This window comes from Myzus persicae, unplaced genomic scaffold (assembly GCF_001856785.1).
Source record: "Myzus persicae strain clone G006 unplaced genomic scaffold, MPER_G0061.0, whole genome shotgun sequence".
NCBI classification, from domain to species: Eukaryota; Metazoa; Arthropoda; class Insecta; order Hemiptera; family Aphididae; genus Myzus; species Myzus persicae.
The window spans coordinates 1,088-17,400 of record NW_019101059.1 but is presented as its reverse complement, the minus strand read 5'-3'; the positions used below and the strand labels follow the sequence as shown (position 1 = coordinate 17,400).

The window sequence follows — 16,313 nt, the reverse complement described above, 5'->3', positions numbered from 1 at the left end:
TTAATTGCTTTAATTTCCATCATTTCAAGTACATTAGCTTTCATCTGTGGTTCCAAGCGGCGCTGATTTGGCAAGTTTGAAAACAATAACTCAGACGTCTCGTGGTTATGTGTCTCATTAATTTGGGAAATCTCTAACTTAGTGCCATCAGAAGTGACTCTTACATAAATAAATGCTATAAAGTATAAATAATAAATAATTTGAAAATTATCTTAATAGCATCAATATAAGGGTACAAATATATTGGGTTTTACTTCAAGGTCGGTTTAAATTGAAAATTTATGCAAATTCAAATACAAATCGCCGTGCATTTAATAACAATATGGTCGGGTGTCTACTATCAGTCCGACCATGGTCGGGTGTCCATTAAAATTCCAACTATGGTCGGGTGTATATACACAGCGTTAAATAAATAAAAAGATTTTGTTTAAATAAATCAGTTGACTTGGTTGAGCGACCTTGTTGATTCTACAAAGCGGTAGACTTGGCAAAAGTGCTTCGTGACTGTTCTTTTTTTTCAAGTTAGCTTTTTTAAAGTCCTAGAAAAAACAAGTTATACAAATAAATTATTTTATTTTGTATTTAATTTGTACAAATTTGTAATTAGTAATAAAAAATTAAGCAAACATAATTTATTGATATTTAAAATTGAAATTTGGGCATAGATAATAGAAAATAGTTAATGCCAATCATATTCATACTTATGTCTTAAAATATTTTTTTTCATATGTTTTTATCATTTAAATTGAAAGAAAAATTGTTAAATGTATTACAACTTATACAAATTTGATTATGAGTATTAAGTGTTAAACCTATTATCTAATAGTTTTGTCCTGATCACTATACTTACTCAAAATATATTCTTTTCGATAAAAATATTTATAGTATTTTATAATTTAAATATATTAGGTTATCTATTTCAAATTTTAAATAAATGTTTAATTACCATTGTTGCTATTAAATTTATTGTGTGTGCACAACATCGATGGTGTTTTGGTAATGCATATGGCAAATCATGGTCTTCATCATTTAGAAAGTTCAAGTTGAATGCGTCGATTTCTTCTAAATCATTAACAACCGTATCGTTCACTAGCAATGTATCAGTATATAGTCATGCAGTCATATAAATATCAACTACTTTTGTTAATGCTGCAAGTAAAAACTATTTAATAAAATAAAAAATTAAAATAAACAGTACACATTCTTACTTTGACTATTTAACTTTTTGTTCTTCAAAAAATCTTCTAAAACCGGTTGTTCTGAAGAACTACCAGCATTATGCTTCAATGATCCATCATTGCATCTCATTAAAGTGTTTTTGTTCGCTGCATTATCAATGTGATCAATTTTCTTTAATATAGTTGAATGTTGTGTCTGAATAAAATGAAATAATATAACCTTTTACTTAACATTATAAGTTTTGATAAATAATTTACATTTTTTGATCAGTGGCTCAACTGGAAATTATTTTTGAGGGGACAGGGGGTTACTTATTTTATTTTATTTCATATACACAAGAATACTGGGCCGCTCTGGACTCTGAGACGACTTGTGGGGGGCCATGAAAATACATAATATAGAATAATGAGATCTATGATACACCTTAAGCACTTGAAATTTGACTTTTAAAAAGCTGTGCGCCACTAATTTCGATGTATTTTTGTAATATATTAGATATTTGCTTGGTATTTAAAATTAATTTAACACACAAGATATTAGATGGGTCAACTGTCATAGGCAGGTATGAAATTAACATTTTACTTACGTTTAAATGTTTTTTTTTATTAGAGTTTGAACGTGAATCTATCTTGTCACACTTTGTATCGACACAACTTAAGAACTTTACTTTCAGTTTCTGGTAAAATAATTATCCTCAATGAATCATATTTCATAATACTTAAAAATATTTTTGATAATTTGGCCATGGTAAAATTGGTTCTTCTAAATCTGCAACGTGATTGACTTCGGTTGAAGAATCACAATCACTCATTGTATTACAATTTAAAACAATTTAAACAATGAAAACAAGAGTATACGGTTTATGCAATACAATTATTAACTATCTAATATCTATCGAAACGTCAAGCAGACAACAGCAAACACGGTACGAATAATACGAACCCAAGTAATAAATATTACTGTAATATAAATATTTAATTTTTTGTTCTTCAAAAAATCTTCTAATCTTTCTAATCTTCTTTCTTTCTAAAGAACTACCAGCATTATGCCTCAATGATTTATAATTGCATCTCTTTTAAGTGTTTTTGTTCGCTGCATTATCAATGTGATCAATTTTTTTTAATATAGTTGAATGTTGTGTCTGAATAAAATGAAATAATATAACCTTTTACTTAACATTATAAGTTTTGATAAATAATTTACATTTTTCGATCAGTGGCGCAACTGGAAATTATTTTTGAGGGAACAGGGGGTTATTTATTTTATTTTATTTTATATACACAAGAATACTGGACCCCTCTGAGATGACTCGTGTGAGGGCCCAGGAAAATACATAATATAGAATAATGAGATCTATGATACATCTTAAGCACTTGAAATTTGACTTCTAAAAAGCTGTGCGCCACTTTTTTTGATGTATTTTTATAATATATTAGGTATTTGTGTGGTATTTAAAATTAATTTAACACACAAGATATTAGATGGGTCAACTATCATAGGTAGGTATGAAATTAACATTGTACTTACGCTTAAATGTTTTCTTATATTAGAGTTTGAACGTGAATCTACCTCTAAAACACTTTGTATTAACACAACTTAAGCACTTCACTTCCAGCTTCTAGTAAAAAAAATTATCCTCAATGAGTCTTAATACTTAAAAATATTTTTGATTGGTTCTTCTGTGAAACCTGATCGATTTCGGTTGAAGAATCACAATCACTAATTGTATCACAATTTAAATAGGTAATGAAAAAAAGACTATACGGTTGATTCAATACAATTATTAACAATCTGTAGGAACGTCAAGCAGACAACAGCGAACACGATACGAACGATACGAACCCTAGTAATAAAAATTACAATAGTGTAAAACAGCGTAGGGGGCTAAACATGCAATATTGTAATAGTGTATAAGGTATAACTGATTATTCGTAGTCTGTACTCTGTATGAACAAAAATAATATTATTTTCTAATAAAATTCACGGTATAGAAGATAACGAAGAAGATTATCTTCTATACCGTGGTGCTATAGCCATATTTATTTATTTATAGCAGAATCAGTTATCAGTCAATATCAATGCTTATGTTTTATATTATATTTATAGCTTTTAATTAAGAATAGGTCGCAACCGCATATTATGTTGTCTATTATGCAATAGTGCAGTACCTACACTTAGTACAAATCCGTGATGACAGGTGTATCAGGGTGTATCGGGACTGCATATTTCAGCTCATTAAAAACTATAGATGCATTCAGTTGGCGGAGGACAGTGATCTGATCTTGAATTCGGACGAAATATTATTGTGAATCCATTGCGATATTCTCTATGGGCATGTATGTTGATGGAATTCACAAAGGAATTAGCGCAGACGTTTGAAAATTTCACCAAATGTCCATATTACCAGTTTATATACACCAACAAAATTAAAAAATATTTTGTTAATTTTTGGGCTAATTATAGGCCTAGGAAATTGTTTGTTTTCTCAAATTTTTTTTTTTAAATATCGATAAAAAAAATGTTGCAACGACAAATTTCTTGAAAATTTAATACAAGACTCTTCGTAAGTTGTTTAAATAGTACACCAAAAATAATAAAAATACATTGGCCCAATTTTTTTTTATAAGCATTTAAACATCAAATTTTGGCCGAAATTCACCATCGAACATTTGCAAAATGTTTTGTAGTTAAAAGTTTATAAAATGTTCAGTTTTTATAACTATGGATTGAACATTTAAAACAAGATTTTACGTAAGTAGTTTATATTGTAACCAAAAAATCAAAAAGATATATTATAATTATAATTTTTATAGACATTTTAAGTCAAAGTTTGGTCATCAGAATATCGAACATTTGCAAATTGTTTTGTGGTTAAAAATTCATAAAAATTGTTCTATTTATATTTAAGGTTTGAAAATTCAACACTAGATTCTAAATAAGTTTTTCTTACGATAACCATAAAAGAAATTCGATAATAAAACACTTAAAAAATTTATAAGCGTTAAAAGTTAAAATTCTTACAAAATCAAGAAAATGTAACCACTTGTAACCTACTGTACAGCAGAGAGACATCCACTTGCCACATTTTTTTAATTTAAAACTATATATTTTAGATACCTAGGAAGCGGATGTACATTCCAAGATTTACATTATTCATTCAAACTAGGGGCTTCAACGGTTGGAAATATTGTTAGAGAAGTTTGCAATGTAGTATGGGAAGAACTTGCTCATATCCAAATGCCATCTATGACAGAGGAGATGTGGAAAGATACGGCAGCCAAGTTCGAACAACGTGCTAATTTCCCCCATTGTTTAGGAGCGATAGACGGGAAGCATATCCGTATTATAAAGCCAACAGGAACTGGAAGTCAATATTTTAACTACAAACATTACTTCTCAATTGTCTTGCTAGCAATCGTTGATTCTAACTATAAATTTGTATACGTCGATATAGGATCATTTGGAAAAGATTCAGACTCTACGATTTTTAAAAATTCAACATTTTGGAATCTGCTACAAAAAAATGAACTTAATATTCCTGAAAGTTGTCCAATATTGAATACTAGTATCAATGCAGATTATGTTTTTGTAGGAGATGAGGCATTTGGTCTTTCTCAACATGTTTTACGTCCTTATGGAGGAAGGAATTTAACAAAAAATAAGCGTATATTTAATTATCGTTTGTCTCGTGCACGAAGGTATGTCGAATGTGCGTTTGGGATACTATCCAATAAATGGAGAATTTTTCATCGACCAATGAATGTTACAACTGAATTAGCAGTGGATATTACAAAAGCGTGTTGCGTTCTACACAACTATGTACGCGAAAAAAATGGAATTAATTTTCAAGATACTCTGTCTATTGACGGATTTGATGATGTAAACACTACATATTCTGACCGTGGCACACGATCAGCGAGTGATATGAGAAATACATTTGCTGATTATTTTTCTTCAGTTGGAGCTGTACCTTGGTAGCATGATAAATAAAAAATATATAGAATATAACAAAAATAATTATAATAATGTTATTCAAATTACTTTGCTCTATAAATAATGTACCTAGTTCAAAAACCATTAATTAACAATTCTATGATAAGTAATAACTCATGTTCAATAATTTTACTCAGTATTTTCATTATTTTTATCTGTATAATATTTTATGATTGAGATTTTAAATATCACTATACCTAATAAAACATAATTAGCAATTTTTTTTAATTTACCTATAATTTTTTGATCCTTTATATCCAGCTCTTCAAATCCCGGTTTCATTATACAAAATATGTCTCTCCAGCATTTCCTTTTCTCGTTTCGGTCCGAGTATGAATCTAACGTCTTATCCCATAACAACGGCCTCTCCTCTACTGATGTTATTAAAAGATCAACGTCCAAAATATCTTCTTCGGGAATCTGAATTTCTTCATCGGTTGAGGACATGTTAAAATCGATTGACATTGCAATTTGGTATAGCACAAGCACGACTACTATAATCAACGAAAAATGACCAACTGTCCGACTGCCGCGCGATTATTACGGCCAATGTGAGGCCGCTCATTTAATTCAGTGCATATATATAATATTATATATATTATATATATATATTCAGGAAATACCTATCGCGCGGTATTTTTAACGCACGGTATAGTCAAGGTGCACGCGACAGTTTTTGAAATGTCGCGCCATAATTTTACTGCGCGACACTCGTGTGTTGTGCTCTATACATTTTAATGTATTTTAACAAAACGCACAGTAAAATTACGTGATGTAAAAATGTCGCGCGGTAAAATAACGCTAGTGTGTTCCCAGCCTAAGAGCATTATTACACAGTGTTCGTTATAACAATAATACTAAAATAATATAATTTAATGTAGAAGGATTGTATTTTGACCATCCAAATTGGGTTTATCTTTTTTTGTGAACGACAATCTATGCGTTGATGCAAAAAAAATTTGAAATTTTTAATATTTTTTTCACTTTTGAATTTCGGTGACATTTATGTTTTTATTAGTACTGTACTATCCAATGAGAGTTCAGACACACTCTTTAAGACTGAATCATTCTACCCACCATAGAATAAACTTCATTCCCAGGTACTTCATACCCACCGCACTAACACGTTCTTTTGTTCTGCAATATTTCTGCGATGGTTTAGGGGTACTCGACGGTATAAGTAGTAAGAGGGTCACTCTGGTACACTTTACATAAGATCAGAAATTACGATTAATAAATGTACACCTTTTAAGTCATTTGTTTACTTAAAAGAAATTTGTTGTATCTACATTATAACCTAAAATGTTGTATAACTGCAGTAGTCTTAAGTCGGTATAATAATGTGTTTTATAGGAGAATTCATTAATATGGTATCAGGTATTTAGGAAAGGAATGAACAGTTAATATATATAGAACATAATAACATGGGAAACTTGCACTTACATTTCTCATTATTATAATTTGAAAAGACAATTATGTTAATAATTAATATTTGTTTCTCCTATTACCTCAGTTTTAATATTGTCAAATAAATTAATCAAATGCCAAATACTCTATGAGACACCACATTTCACTTATTTTATGTTCTCAACATATCATAGCACCCATATGTATATAGTATACATATTTTTTAAGTTTCACTATAATTAAACAATACAACAAAACATTAAAAACATTAATTGCGTACATCATAATTGTTAGTACCTTCAGAAATATTTCAAATCATAAATTATACCAATCTATTCCTTATAACCTAATATACTTGCAATGAAATAAAAAAAAAAATATTGGTAACTAAAAAACGGAATTTTAGTTAACTAATATTTTTAAGGCATTGCAGTATTTGTTATTTACCTTGGTCAATAATGAAATTATATTCTCAAATGTACAATTTGTTTGCAGGGAATTTTACGTTTTGTTCAGACCCTTGGCATGGTGACATTATTGAGCAAAAATCATCATGTTGCCACAATAGTGAAAATGGTAATAGGTTATAACAATCAATGACTGATGGATTGGGATCTTGTGATATGAGAAATTCTTACATTAATATTGTAACTTTTTTTTTATATAAGGGCTTTACCACACTTGCTACCACAACGGATTCCAGAATTTCCCGAAGACTTCTACATTCTTGGGGGTTTTCTGGCAATCACAAGGCTGGCAACTCGTATGGGCATACGGAACCGAATTGTTCAGTTTGTGTACTATGTTCGACAATACTGGTTAACAACAGTACGTCCATCTAGGTTTACTGTTTATACTGTAAACATCCGTGCCAATAATTGTGTAGAAAATTTTCACAGCATCCTAAAGTCTACCATAGGCCTACATCCCCCAGTCTGGTCCTTTTCCGGTAATTTATTTTTATAAAAATTTATAATTGACAATTATTAGAATGGTGATTGATTTTAAATAATATTTTGCAGATCGATTATTACGTTCCAACTTCCATTGAAAGTAGAGTACGGAGAGAAACCTTATACAAACAATCAACGGCCAGAGAGTAAGGCTGTAAACTTCAAAAGTTTAAATTTTTGAAATTGTTTTTAATAAATCAAACTTTAATTAAAGGTTTACAAAGATCAATTGTGTCTAGCAGAGACACAAATAACTGCATTTTGGCTGATGCTCAACAAAGCGTACGCTATGGCCGCTATGACACCATGGCTCAATTAAGAAGAGTTTCCTACTCAGTGAAAGGATACCTAAATATGTAAATAGGCCATTTAGTCACATAAATTCAATTGAGTGTATAAACTAAATGACCATAAAATTGAGTTAAAGAAATCCTTCCTGAATATTTGGGACAGCTACAGATATCAATGGTTAGACTTCAGCCTCCGCCACATGGGTTGCCACAATTCCACATTCGTGGAGCTAGAAGACCGGGATGGGGGCATGGTCATCAACGATCAGCAGCAGCAGCAGCAGCAGTTCCTCAAATGGTCAGACATCCAGAACGTCCAAATGTGCGCTAAAAACCAGAAGTAAGTGGCAACATTCTATTCATTGAAGATACCTTTCTCAGTAATATACAACTATACATTAAAGTTAACAATACATTGTATACTCCTGTTACTATAATTTAAATATCAATAATATAGGAAATGTAAATAACATTAAATATCATATCATATCCAAATTCAAGGTAAAAATATAGAAATAGAATGTGGTAAAAAATATATTGTGTCTTAACTAAATATAACTTTTTTGTTTGTATGATTAGCAAATAATGAAGACCGAAATGAGCCACTTGACCTACCATAAAACGAAAGTATGCTTTAGAATATTTCTATAAGTAAAATGAAGGAGTGTCATCCTTGGGTGGTTTCTCCACCCAAGTACTTATGTATTGTAATTTATTATTTTACACTCATATGCTTATTGTAACTGCATTGTAAAATATTCTAAATAATAAAGAAAATAAAAATATTCACTTACTGAATCACAATTCAATTTTTATTTAAGTTGAACCACAGAATAAATGAAATTATTTTTAATTTCATTTATTCTGTGGTTGAACTGCCAGATATCAAAGATTTGTCAGTGAAGGAAGAGGTCTATGAAATAGTTGAGCTAGGCATAAATGATGCTCTTGTTGATGGTAGGTTGATTTTGAATGTTATAATACTCAAATATTATTTTAATAATTGTCTATTTTGTTTCAGACCCAATTACTCCACAAGCTCACCAGCCATTTGATTTGGATAATCCTATGTTGGAAGACTAGTTTTTTATATTATTATTAAACATTTTTTTGTTAAGAAAACGTTACACAGACTAATTTTGTTATTTCTGCTTTAGAAGTGCAAAACACAGCAAATTTTACTCTCAGAAAATTTCATTTAGCTCCATTAGTTGGAGTGAAAATTTTTTATAAGGCATCTCATAGACTTTTTAAATTTAAAGCGAGTGATGAATATTTATGAAGTGCAAACAACTGGCAATTTTAACACACTCATAACTCGCTTTAAAATTAAAGTATAATAAAAAGCCTGAGATACCATTCTTAGCTTTAAATTTAAAAAAGAGGTTAATTCACTCTAATTTTTAAACTAACAAAGCTAAATCTGATCTGTTAAGCTTAAAATTTGCTCTATGTTTATGCATATGTAAGAAAAATATCAACATAACATCCTCCTGAACAAAATTGAAAAATAAACTCACTTAAATACCTACTATTCTAAAGGTGGGCATGTAGATAGATGTTTTGTTTGCCTTCAAAGTTGGAGCCAAGTAAATACGGACAACATTTTGATGCCTTGCGATCACGGATGGATAAATTCTAAAAAACTTTCACCAATAGCAGATGATATGTTTTAATTGTTAAAACAAATTTTTAGCAAAAACAAATTTCAAAAGATAAGAATACCACATAATATTAATTTATTGTAGAAATTGGCTCAAACGACTATAACATTCAATATGGCAGATTTGTGTTACTTATATTGCTAATATAGTATAGTATATGCTACTCATATTTGCTATTTCTACCTTTAACAGTGGAAAATTGTAAGCAAGCTTACTTATAAATAATCTACTTATTCTGAATATCTTATCTACCGGCTTAACCTATTTAAATTGCAATACTTCATTAAGCACTTCATCGGCCAAAATATGACAAAAATAGTAATTTAAACACAAAAATTGAAAAAAAAACATGTTAGATATCATTTCAAAACCAATACCTATCTCTTAATAGTTAATACTTAAAAATGTAACTTATCATTAATTATTGTTTTACTTGAATTCAAACATAGTTATAGTTTTGGAGGTAATACCTAAAATATCTTCAAAAAATAAAAAATTGGGGAATTCATATGTATAGACAGCTTTTGATCAAATCATAATTAATATGTGCTGTAGACACCCATCATCCGAATAGGTTGAATATATTTAAAATAGCTTACAAATCTTCAACCGCAGACAGGATGGCATTGTATCAATGTGAGGATTAATGGGAAATGAATATTTAAGTTACACAAAATATATTTTCTCTATAGAAACTGAAGACAACAAATTGTGTTCATAACAAATAACTGAATGAATCTCAAATTAAGAGATGTGATTGGAATTAAAAAAAATATATTTTCTAGATATTAAAAGTATTGTGGGTCAAGCAGCAATTATTTATTTTGAACAATATTAGTAATACAAGATGGGAGAGCTTTAAATGACTATAAGTTTTGTAGACAACAGTACAAATATAATTTTTATTTTGTCACTTGTCACTTGTCAAATCATAGGAAAAAAATTGACTTAATTACATTGAGATGGACTAAGAAAAGTCAGGATGGGTAAATAACATATCAAATACCTATACATTTAAATATCCTACCGTGACAACGTATAATATGCTTCGGTTTTTCATTCAAAAATTCTGAAGTTCAGAACTCTAAGATCTTCTAAATATCGCGTACCGCGGTTTACAATTTTGTAGTTTTTTAGTTTTTTAGTTTTTACTCATCAGAATGGCTCGGATTTTGTAGTAAAATAAATCCTTAAAAAAACATTTTAAATTGCCAGAAAAAACATTTATCTAATTTAATTCTAAAAAACAAAATACAACTAGACATAAAATTAAATATTAAAAAAGGAATTTACAACCATATATTTATCACCTTACTTTCATTAAAACTCATACTAATTGTTGCTCATATAATTTTAAATTTTAACTTTTGGCATTTTTACGATTATAGAGAGCACTATACTTCACTGATTGTCGATTGATATTTAGCAGTCAACTAAAGTATTGGGACGTACTATAAAAATACGCAGGTATATATACATATATACATATATATATATATATATATAATTTTCACTTTCCTTGAGTCGTAAATACAACTATAGATAATTGTAGATAAAACTATTTTGGCACAATAACCATCGTTATTTTATCAGTCATACATTAATTACTTGTTTTTTCACTGGTTTTATAATTTCTGGTAATTCCGTGGGAAGGGGTGCAAGGGCATCCGCAGGCAAAGAGTTTTGAGAATCAAAAAAAAAAAAAAATGAGAAGAGTTGCATTAAAAACATACATTAAAGACTGCAGTCTAAAATTACCAAATATTAAATCGCAAATGCCATTTAAATTCATTTATTACTTAAACAATGGTGACAATATCTGTATTCCTAAACACATAGCGTTATTTATACAGTAATTATATCATGAGAAATTGAATATTTTAAAGAACCAGCTAGTTATCAAAATTTAAAAATGGTATTTAAGTCATCGAGAATTCAATTTTAACATAAAAATGGGAAGGGGCTCATGGGCGCCCGCAGGCAAATGCGTTTTAAGAATGAAAAAAAATAATGAAAAAATGTGCACTAAAAACAATCATTAAATTAAAGGCTGCAGTCAACAATATCAGCATACTTAAGCTCATAGCTTTATTTACAATAATTAAATAGTGGTAAAATGAATATGTATAAGGGAGCAGCTGGCTACCCAAATTAAAAAATGGTATTTAAGCCATTGAGAATTCAATTTTAACATAAAAATAGGAAGGGGGACATGGGCGCCCGCAGGCAAATGCGTTTTGAGAATCAAAAAAAATAAAAATATGAAAAAATCAAATAGGATTCAATTTTAAAAATAAAAATTGGAAGGGGGACATGGGTGGCTACAGGCAAATGCGTTTAGAGAATCAAAAACAAAAAATATATGAAAAAAGTTGCATTAAAAACATACATTAAAGACTGCTGTATACAATATCAGTATACCTAACTCATAGCTTTATGTACAATCATTGAATAATGGTTAAATGAATATGTATAAAAAACCAGATGGTTATCAAAATTTAAAAATGGCATTGATGTCATTGAGAATTCAATTTTCAAAATAAAAATGGGAAGGGGGACATGGGCGCACGCAGGCAAATGGGGCGTATGTAATTTGCGCCAAAAACAACCCAAAAAAAAAAAAATATATGTAATTTGCGCCACATCTAAAATTGTATTTTGGTAATTTGCGCCAAATAAAACTAAATGAAAAGGCAATATGTAATCTGCGTCATCGTTTACCTACAAAAATTGTAATTTGCGCCATAGTTCACCTTATTGAAATTGTAATTAGCGCCACAAGTAAAACGAACTCCATGTATATTAAATAAGTAAATTTTCTATTTAAAACATATAAAAATCAGTCATATTATAATTATAAATAAATGTATACAAGTAAAACGAACTCCATGCATATTAAATAAGTAAATTTTCGTTTAGTAATAAAACATATAAAAATCAGTCATATTATAATTATAAATAAATGTAAAAATATTATAATGTATAAATATAAATTTTCGTTTAGTATGTACAATTTTCGTAATATAACATTTAATCTTTTGAATTAAAATACCTAGTTACTTATAATACCTAGCTTACTCACGTTTTTTTTTATATTTATAGCTTAATGAAGAAACTAAGCATTTTCTGTCAATTTTATTTTGTCTTAAGTCTTCATATATTTGTTGAAAAGTTTCCAAACGAATTTTATTTTTAGTAGAATTTCGTTTTTTAAGATGTATACTTTTAATTGTAATCAAAGTTTTGGTTTGAAATCCTTTCTGTACGTCCAAAAAGTGGTAAATAGTAGGATGTGGGTGATAGAACTCGGAATTGAAACGTGAATGATATGATTCGCAAGCATTAGTAGTGACTAGTGAGATCTAGTGACAACAATATTGAAGTTGAATGTGTGGCGCAAATTACATATTCCATTTCGTTTTCTGTCGTGGCGCAAATTACCAAAATTAATTTGTATATGTGGCGCAAAAATGCAAAATACATATTATATTTTTATATTTTGGCGCAAATTACATACGTCCTTAAATGTACCTTTTGATGGCGCAAATTATAGGTAATAAAATTGGCGCAAAATACGATCTCCCGGCAAATGCGTTTTGAGAATCAAAAAAAATAAAAATATGAAAAATCAAAAAGGATTCAATTTAAAAAATAAAAATGGGAAGGGGGACATGGGCGCCCGCAGTCAAATGCGTTTTGAGAATCAAAATAAAAAAAAAATGACAATATGTGCATTAAAAATAAATATTAAAGACGGCAGTCTAAAATTACCAAATATTAAATCGAAAATGCCATTCAAATTCATTTATTACTTAAACAATAGTGATTTAGATTAAACCAGCCAGATATAAAAATTTTTAAAATGTTTATGAAATATTTAATAATAGTTAAATTGTAGAAAAAAATTTTAAGGCTTCATGGGCACGCACGCGCAAATGAATGTTTAGAATCAAAAAAAAAAACACCTACTTTTCAATTTTAAAATTAATAATGGGAATTGGGGCATTTGCGTACGCGGGCAAATGCATTTTGAGAATCAGAAAAAAATAATTTAAGGAAAAAAGTGAATAAATATGCTCAGAGTTTTATGGACTTTACCTCAATACAATAAAATAATGTGTTAATTGACTGAAAGTTATGGATACAAGAAATTAAAGTGAACGATTTCTAAGTTCTCTTTTAAGTTAAAGCTTTTTTTTACTTTAATTATTTAATGTTGAATTACAATTATATTGTGTTAGGTTAAATTATAATTTTACAATATTATTATTATGATATTTACAATATAATTTTAAGTCACTAAACCATATTTTAATTAAAACTTATGAATAAATAAAATACTGAAAACCTTACAATAACTCCTCATACCGTCAACCATCATTATTTCTTAATAATTATTTTGTTACCTATATTTTTTAATAGATTAGACTTCTTAAATCAGTTTTTAGAATTGTGTGTGATAGACAAATCACTAATTAGTGTTGACTGTATTTAAGTTATTATTAATTATAAGTACTGGTACAACGCTAGCCGACTAGCTTTAAAACTGTGAGTACAAATTATGGTACTTAATTATGTTCTTATTTCTCTTTGTAATATTTAAATATTTTCTTTCATTGTTATGCTTATACAATATCGAATACCTTGGTAGTTAGTAGGAAAAGATCATTGCAAGAGAAAGCGTGAAAACTCTAGATTTATACTGTTAACCGAAAAGTTATAACTACACGTTCGTCGTACAAGTACCTACCAAAAGTAAAAACTGAAACAACAAAAAGACATATTCTTGCGGGTCTAGCTACATTATTTGACCCATTAGGCTTAGTAGGTAATTAATATTGGTGGTAAAATTTTGTTACAAAGTTTATGGCGTGAGAAAATCGATTGGGACATCCCAGTTCCACCACACGTACAACTACAGTGGGAGACATACAATACAACCATGGTTTGACATAGACATACGTCTTTTTTGGCGTATTTTCTTACTTTTTTGTTCAACTTGATGCACTATTGAGAGGATGTCTACGCACTATTTGTTTACTTTTTATGTCCCATGCGCAACAAAGCAAATTTATGTTTAGCAGAACCAACCATTATTAAAATAACAAAATATGGTTGGTTCTGATAAATGGTTGCTTTGTTGTGCGTGGGATACAGAGAGCAAACAAACAGTGCTCTGACATCCTCTACCTATCTTTTTATTCTATCCCATAAGTCAAGGTTTTCAACCTAAAGCTAGGTAGTTTTTCAGCTGATTGATCTAGTGGCGTTTGCAAATTCAAGAACCTTTCCTACGTATTCGACATTGTTAACCTAACTATTCTACCTCCACACTTCCTATTCTCCCTAACTACAAGTCTCACTCGCTCTCCCTCCTCCCCCCCACCCCATCACCAAATCACCCTTTTCTCACTCAGTCTTTCTCTCTCTGAGTATAGGCCATTTAGATTTTCAGATACACTATTGTCGCAAGTCAATTTTTACGTCCATCATCTAACAATATTGTTTTTAGTCTTGGCGGTTAAACTATAACTTAACATATTATGATTCTAGGAGGATCGAGACTTGAAAAAAGTTCAAAATTAGGCATTGAAATTTATAGAAGTAATAAAAAAATTGTATACCTTAATCGTGCCTATACCTAATATTCTCTCTGGGCTCGGCATTAATATATTATTAAACAATATTATTCTATAATAGTGTGCAGTCGCCGATGTATTTGCTACAAAATTGTGTGGTTATATTATACTACTACACTATAGTGTAATAAATAATATAATATGTATACATCCGTGTAGGTACATAACTAAGGCTCTCACTTAAAGGTAAGTTACGGAGGAAAAAAAATGTATCGCTTCCCTCTTACCTACCTATGTTTATTGTTTTATATTTTAAAAACTTACCCTACAAATTATGTACTACAAGTATAGTTTATACTTGGCAGAGGTCGCTGTGGGTATTTCTTAAAATAGGTAGTATTTAAAAAAAAAAAAACATGGGCATTTTAGGTTTGTTAGTTAGGTACACGTGAATTTATTAGACCAATTTGAATTAGTCAATGCCAAAAAAGTTGTTTAAGTAAGTACCTAAATAGTAAGTCACATGTGACATGCCACATAGTACCATGCTGATATAGTAACACGTTATCCAAGTGATATGCATTTCCAATAACATTAAGACGTAACAATTAATGCTGAATACGGTTTAATGCTTTTAATTATATGTTCAACAACTATTATTTGTAATATTTTTTGTTTGAAAGGCAGCTTCCAAAACGTACATAAATTAATATCGGTTGTAAATTTTTTCAAACTTATAAGCCATTTAACAGTTAAAAATTGGATTTACTTGTTAAAATCTGTATATATTTTATGTTTAAGGTAGTAGGTAAATTAGTTACATGATATAGACACATAAATAATGGATAAATTATTTAAAAAATTGTATGTTCAACATTTACTATATTTTGTTTAGGATTTTGTGTGCTCGATGTTTCCAAGACAATAATGTATGACTATCAGTATAACATGACACAGAGACACTATATGGGGACAAGATTAAGTTTATGTATACTGAATCAGTATTTTTAAGCTGACAGAACATTTAATGTGGAATTCACTTTTATTAGTAATTATCACTTATAAGTTATATTAGCTATTGAAACAAAAACAATTCCTATCATAAACAGCAAGAGTTGTACTTCTTTCTAGAAACCAATTCATTTGTCAGTTCTTCTTAATTGAAAATAATCAAAATACATACATTATTGTAAAATCAATACATTCATCGCTATGCCCAGAATCTAAAATATGGTTAACATTAATTAA

General features: G+C 29.3%; 1 protein-coding gene and 4 long non-coding RNA genes across 5 annotated transcripts; 3 read left to right on the top strand and 2 right to left on the bottom strand.

The window, feature by feature from the left end:
• LOC111027573 lies at nucleotides 1–362 on the bottom strand. The gene is made up of 2 exons (XR_002603799.1): nucleotides 255–362; nucleotides 1–175 (listed from the first exon to the last, which is right to left on the bottom strand). It is a non-coding gene; the product is annotated as an uncharacterized LOC111027573 (long non-coding RNA).
• On the bottom strand, nucleotides 358–2,799 carry LOC111027572. The gene is made up of 4 exons (XR_002603798.1): nucleotides 2,707–2,799; nucleotides 1,209–1,374; nucleotides 947–1,149; nucleotides 358–539 (listed from the first exon to the last, which is right to left on the bottom strand). It is a non-coding gene; the product is annotated as an uncharacterized LOC111027572 (long non-coding RNA).
• A 708-nt stretch (nucleotides 2,800–3,507) lies between these two features.
• LOC111027571 (protein ALP1-like) lies at nucleotides 3,508–5,157 on the top strand. The gene is made up of 2 exons (XM_022305983.1): nucleotides 3,508–3,515; nucleotides 4,293–5,157. Exons 1-2 carry the CDS (start codon nucleotides 3,508–3,510, stop codon nucleotides 5,155–5,157), a joined length of 873 nt encoding a protein of 290 aa, XP_022161675.1.
• Nucleotides 5,158–5,994: 837 nt separating this feature from the next.
• LOC111027575 lies at nucleotides 5,995–7,365 on the top strand. Its single transcript, XR_002603802.1, has 2 exons — nucleotides 5,995–6,272; nucleotides 7,075–7,365. It is a non-coding gene; the product is annotated as an uncharacterized LOC111027575 (long non-coding RNA).
• Nucleotides 7,366–8,300: 935 nt separating this feature from the next.
• Nucleotides 8,301–8,924, top strand: LOC111027574. The gene is made up of 2 exons (XR_002603801.1): nucleotides 8,301–8,779; nucleotides 8,844–8,924. It is a non-coding gene; the product is annotated as an uncharacterized LOC111027574 (long non-coding RNA).
• Nucleotides 8,925–16,313: the final 7,389 nt, after the last annotated feature.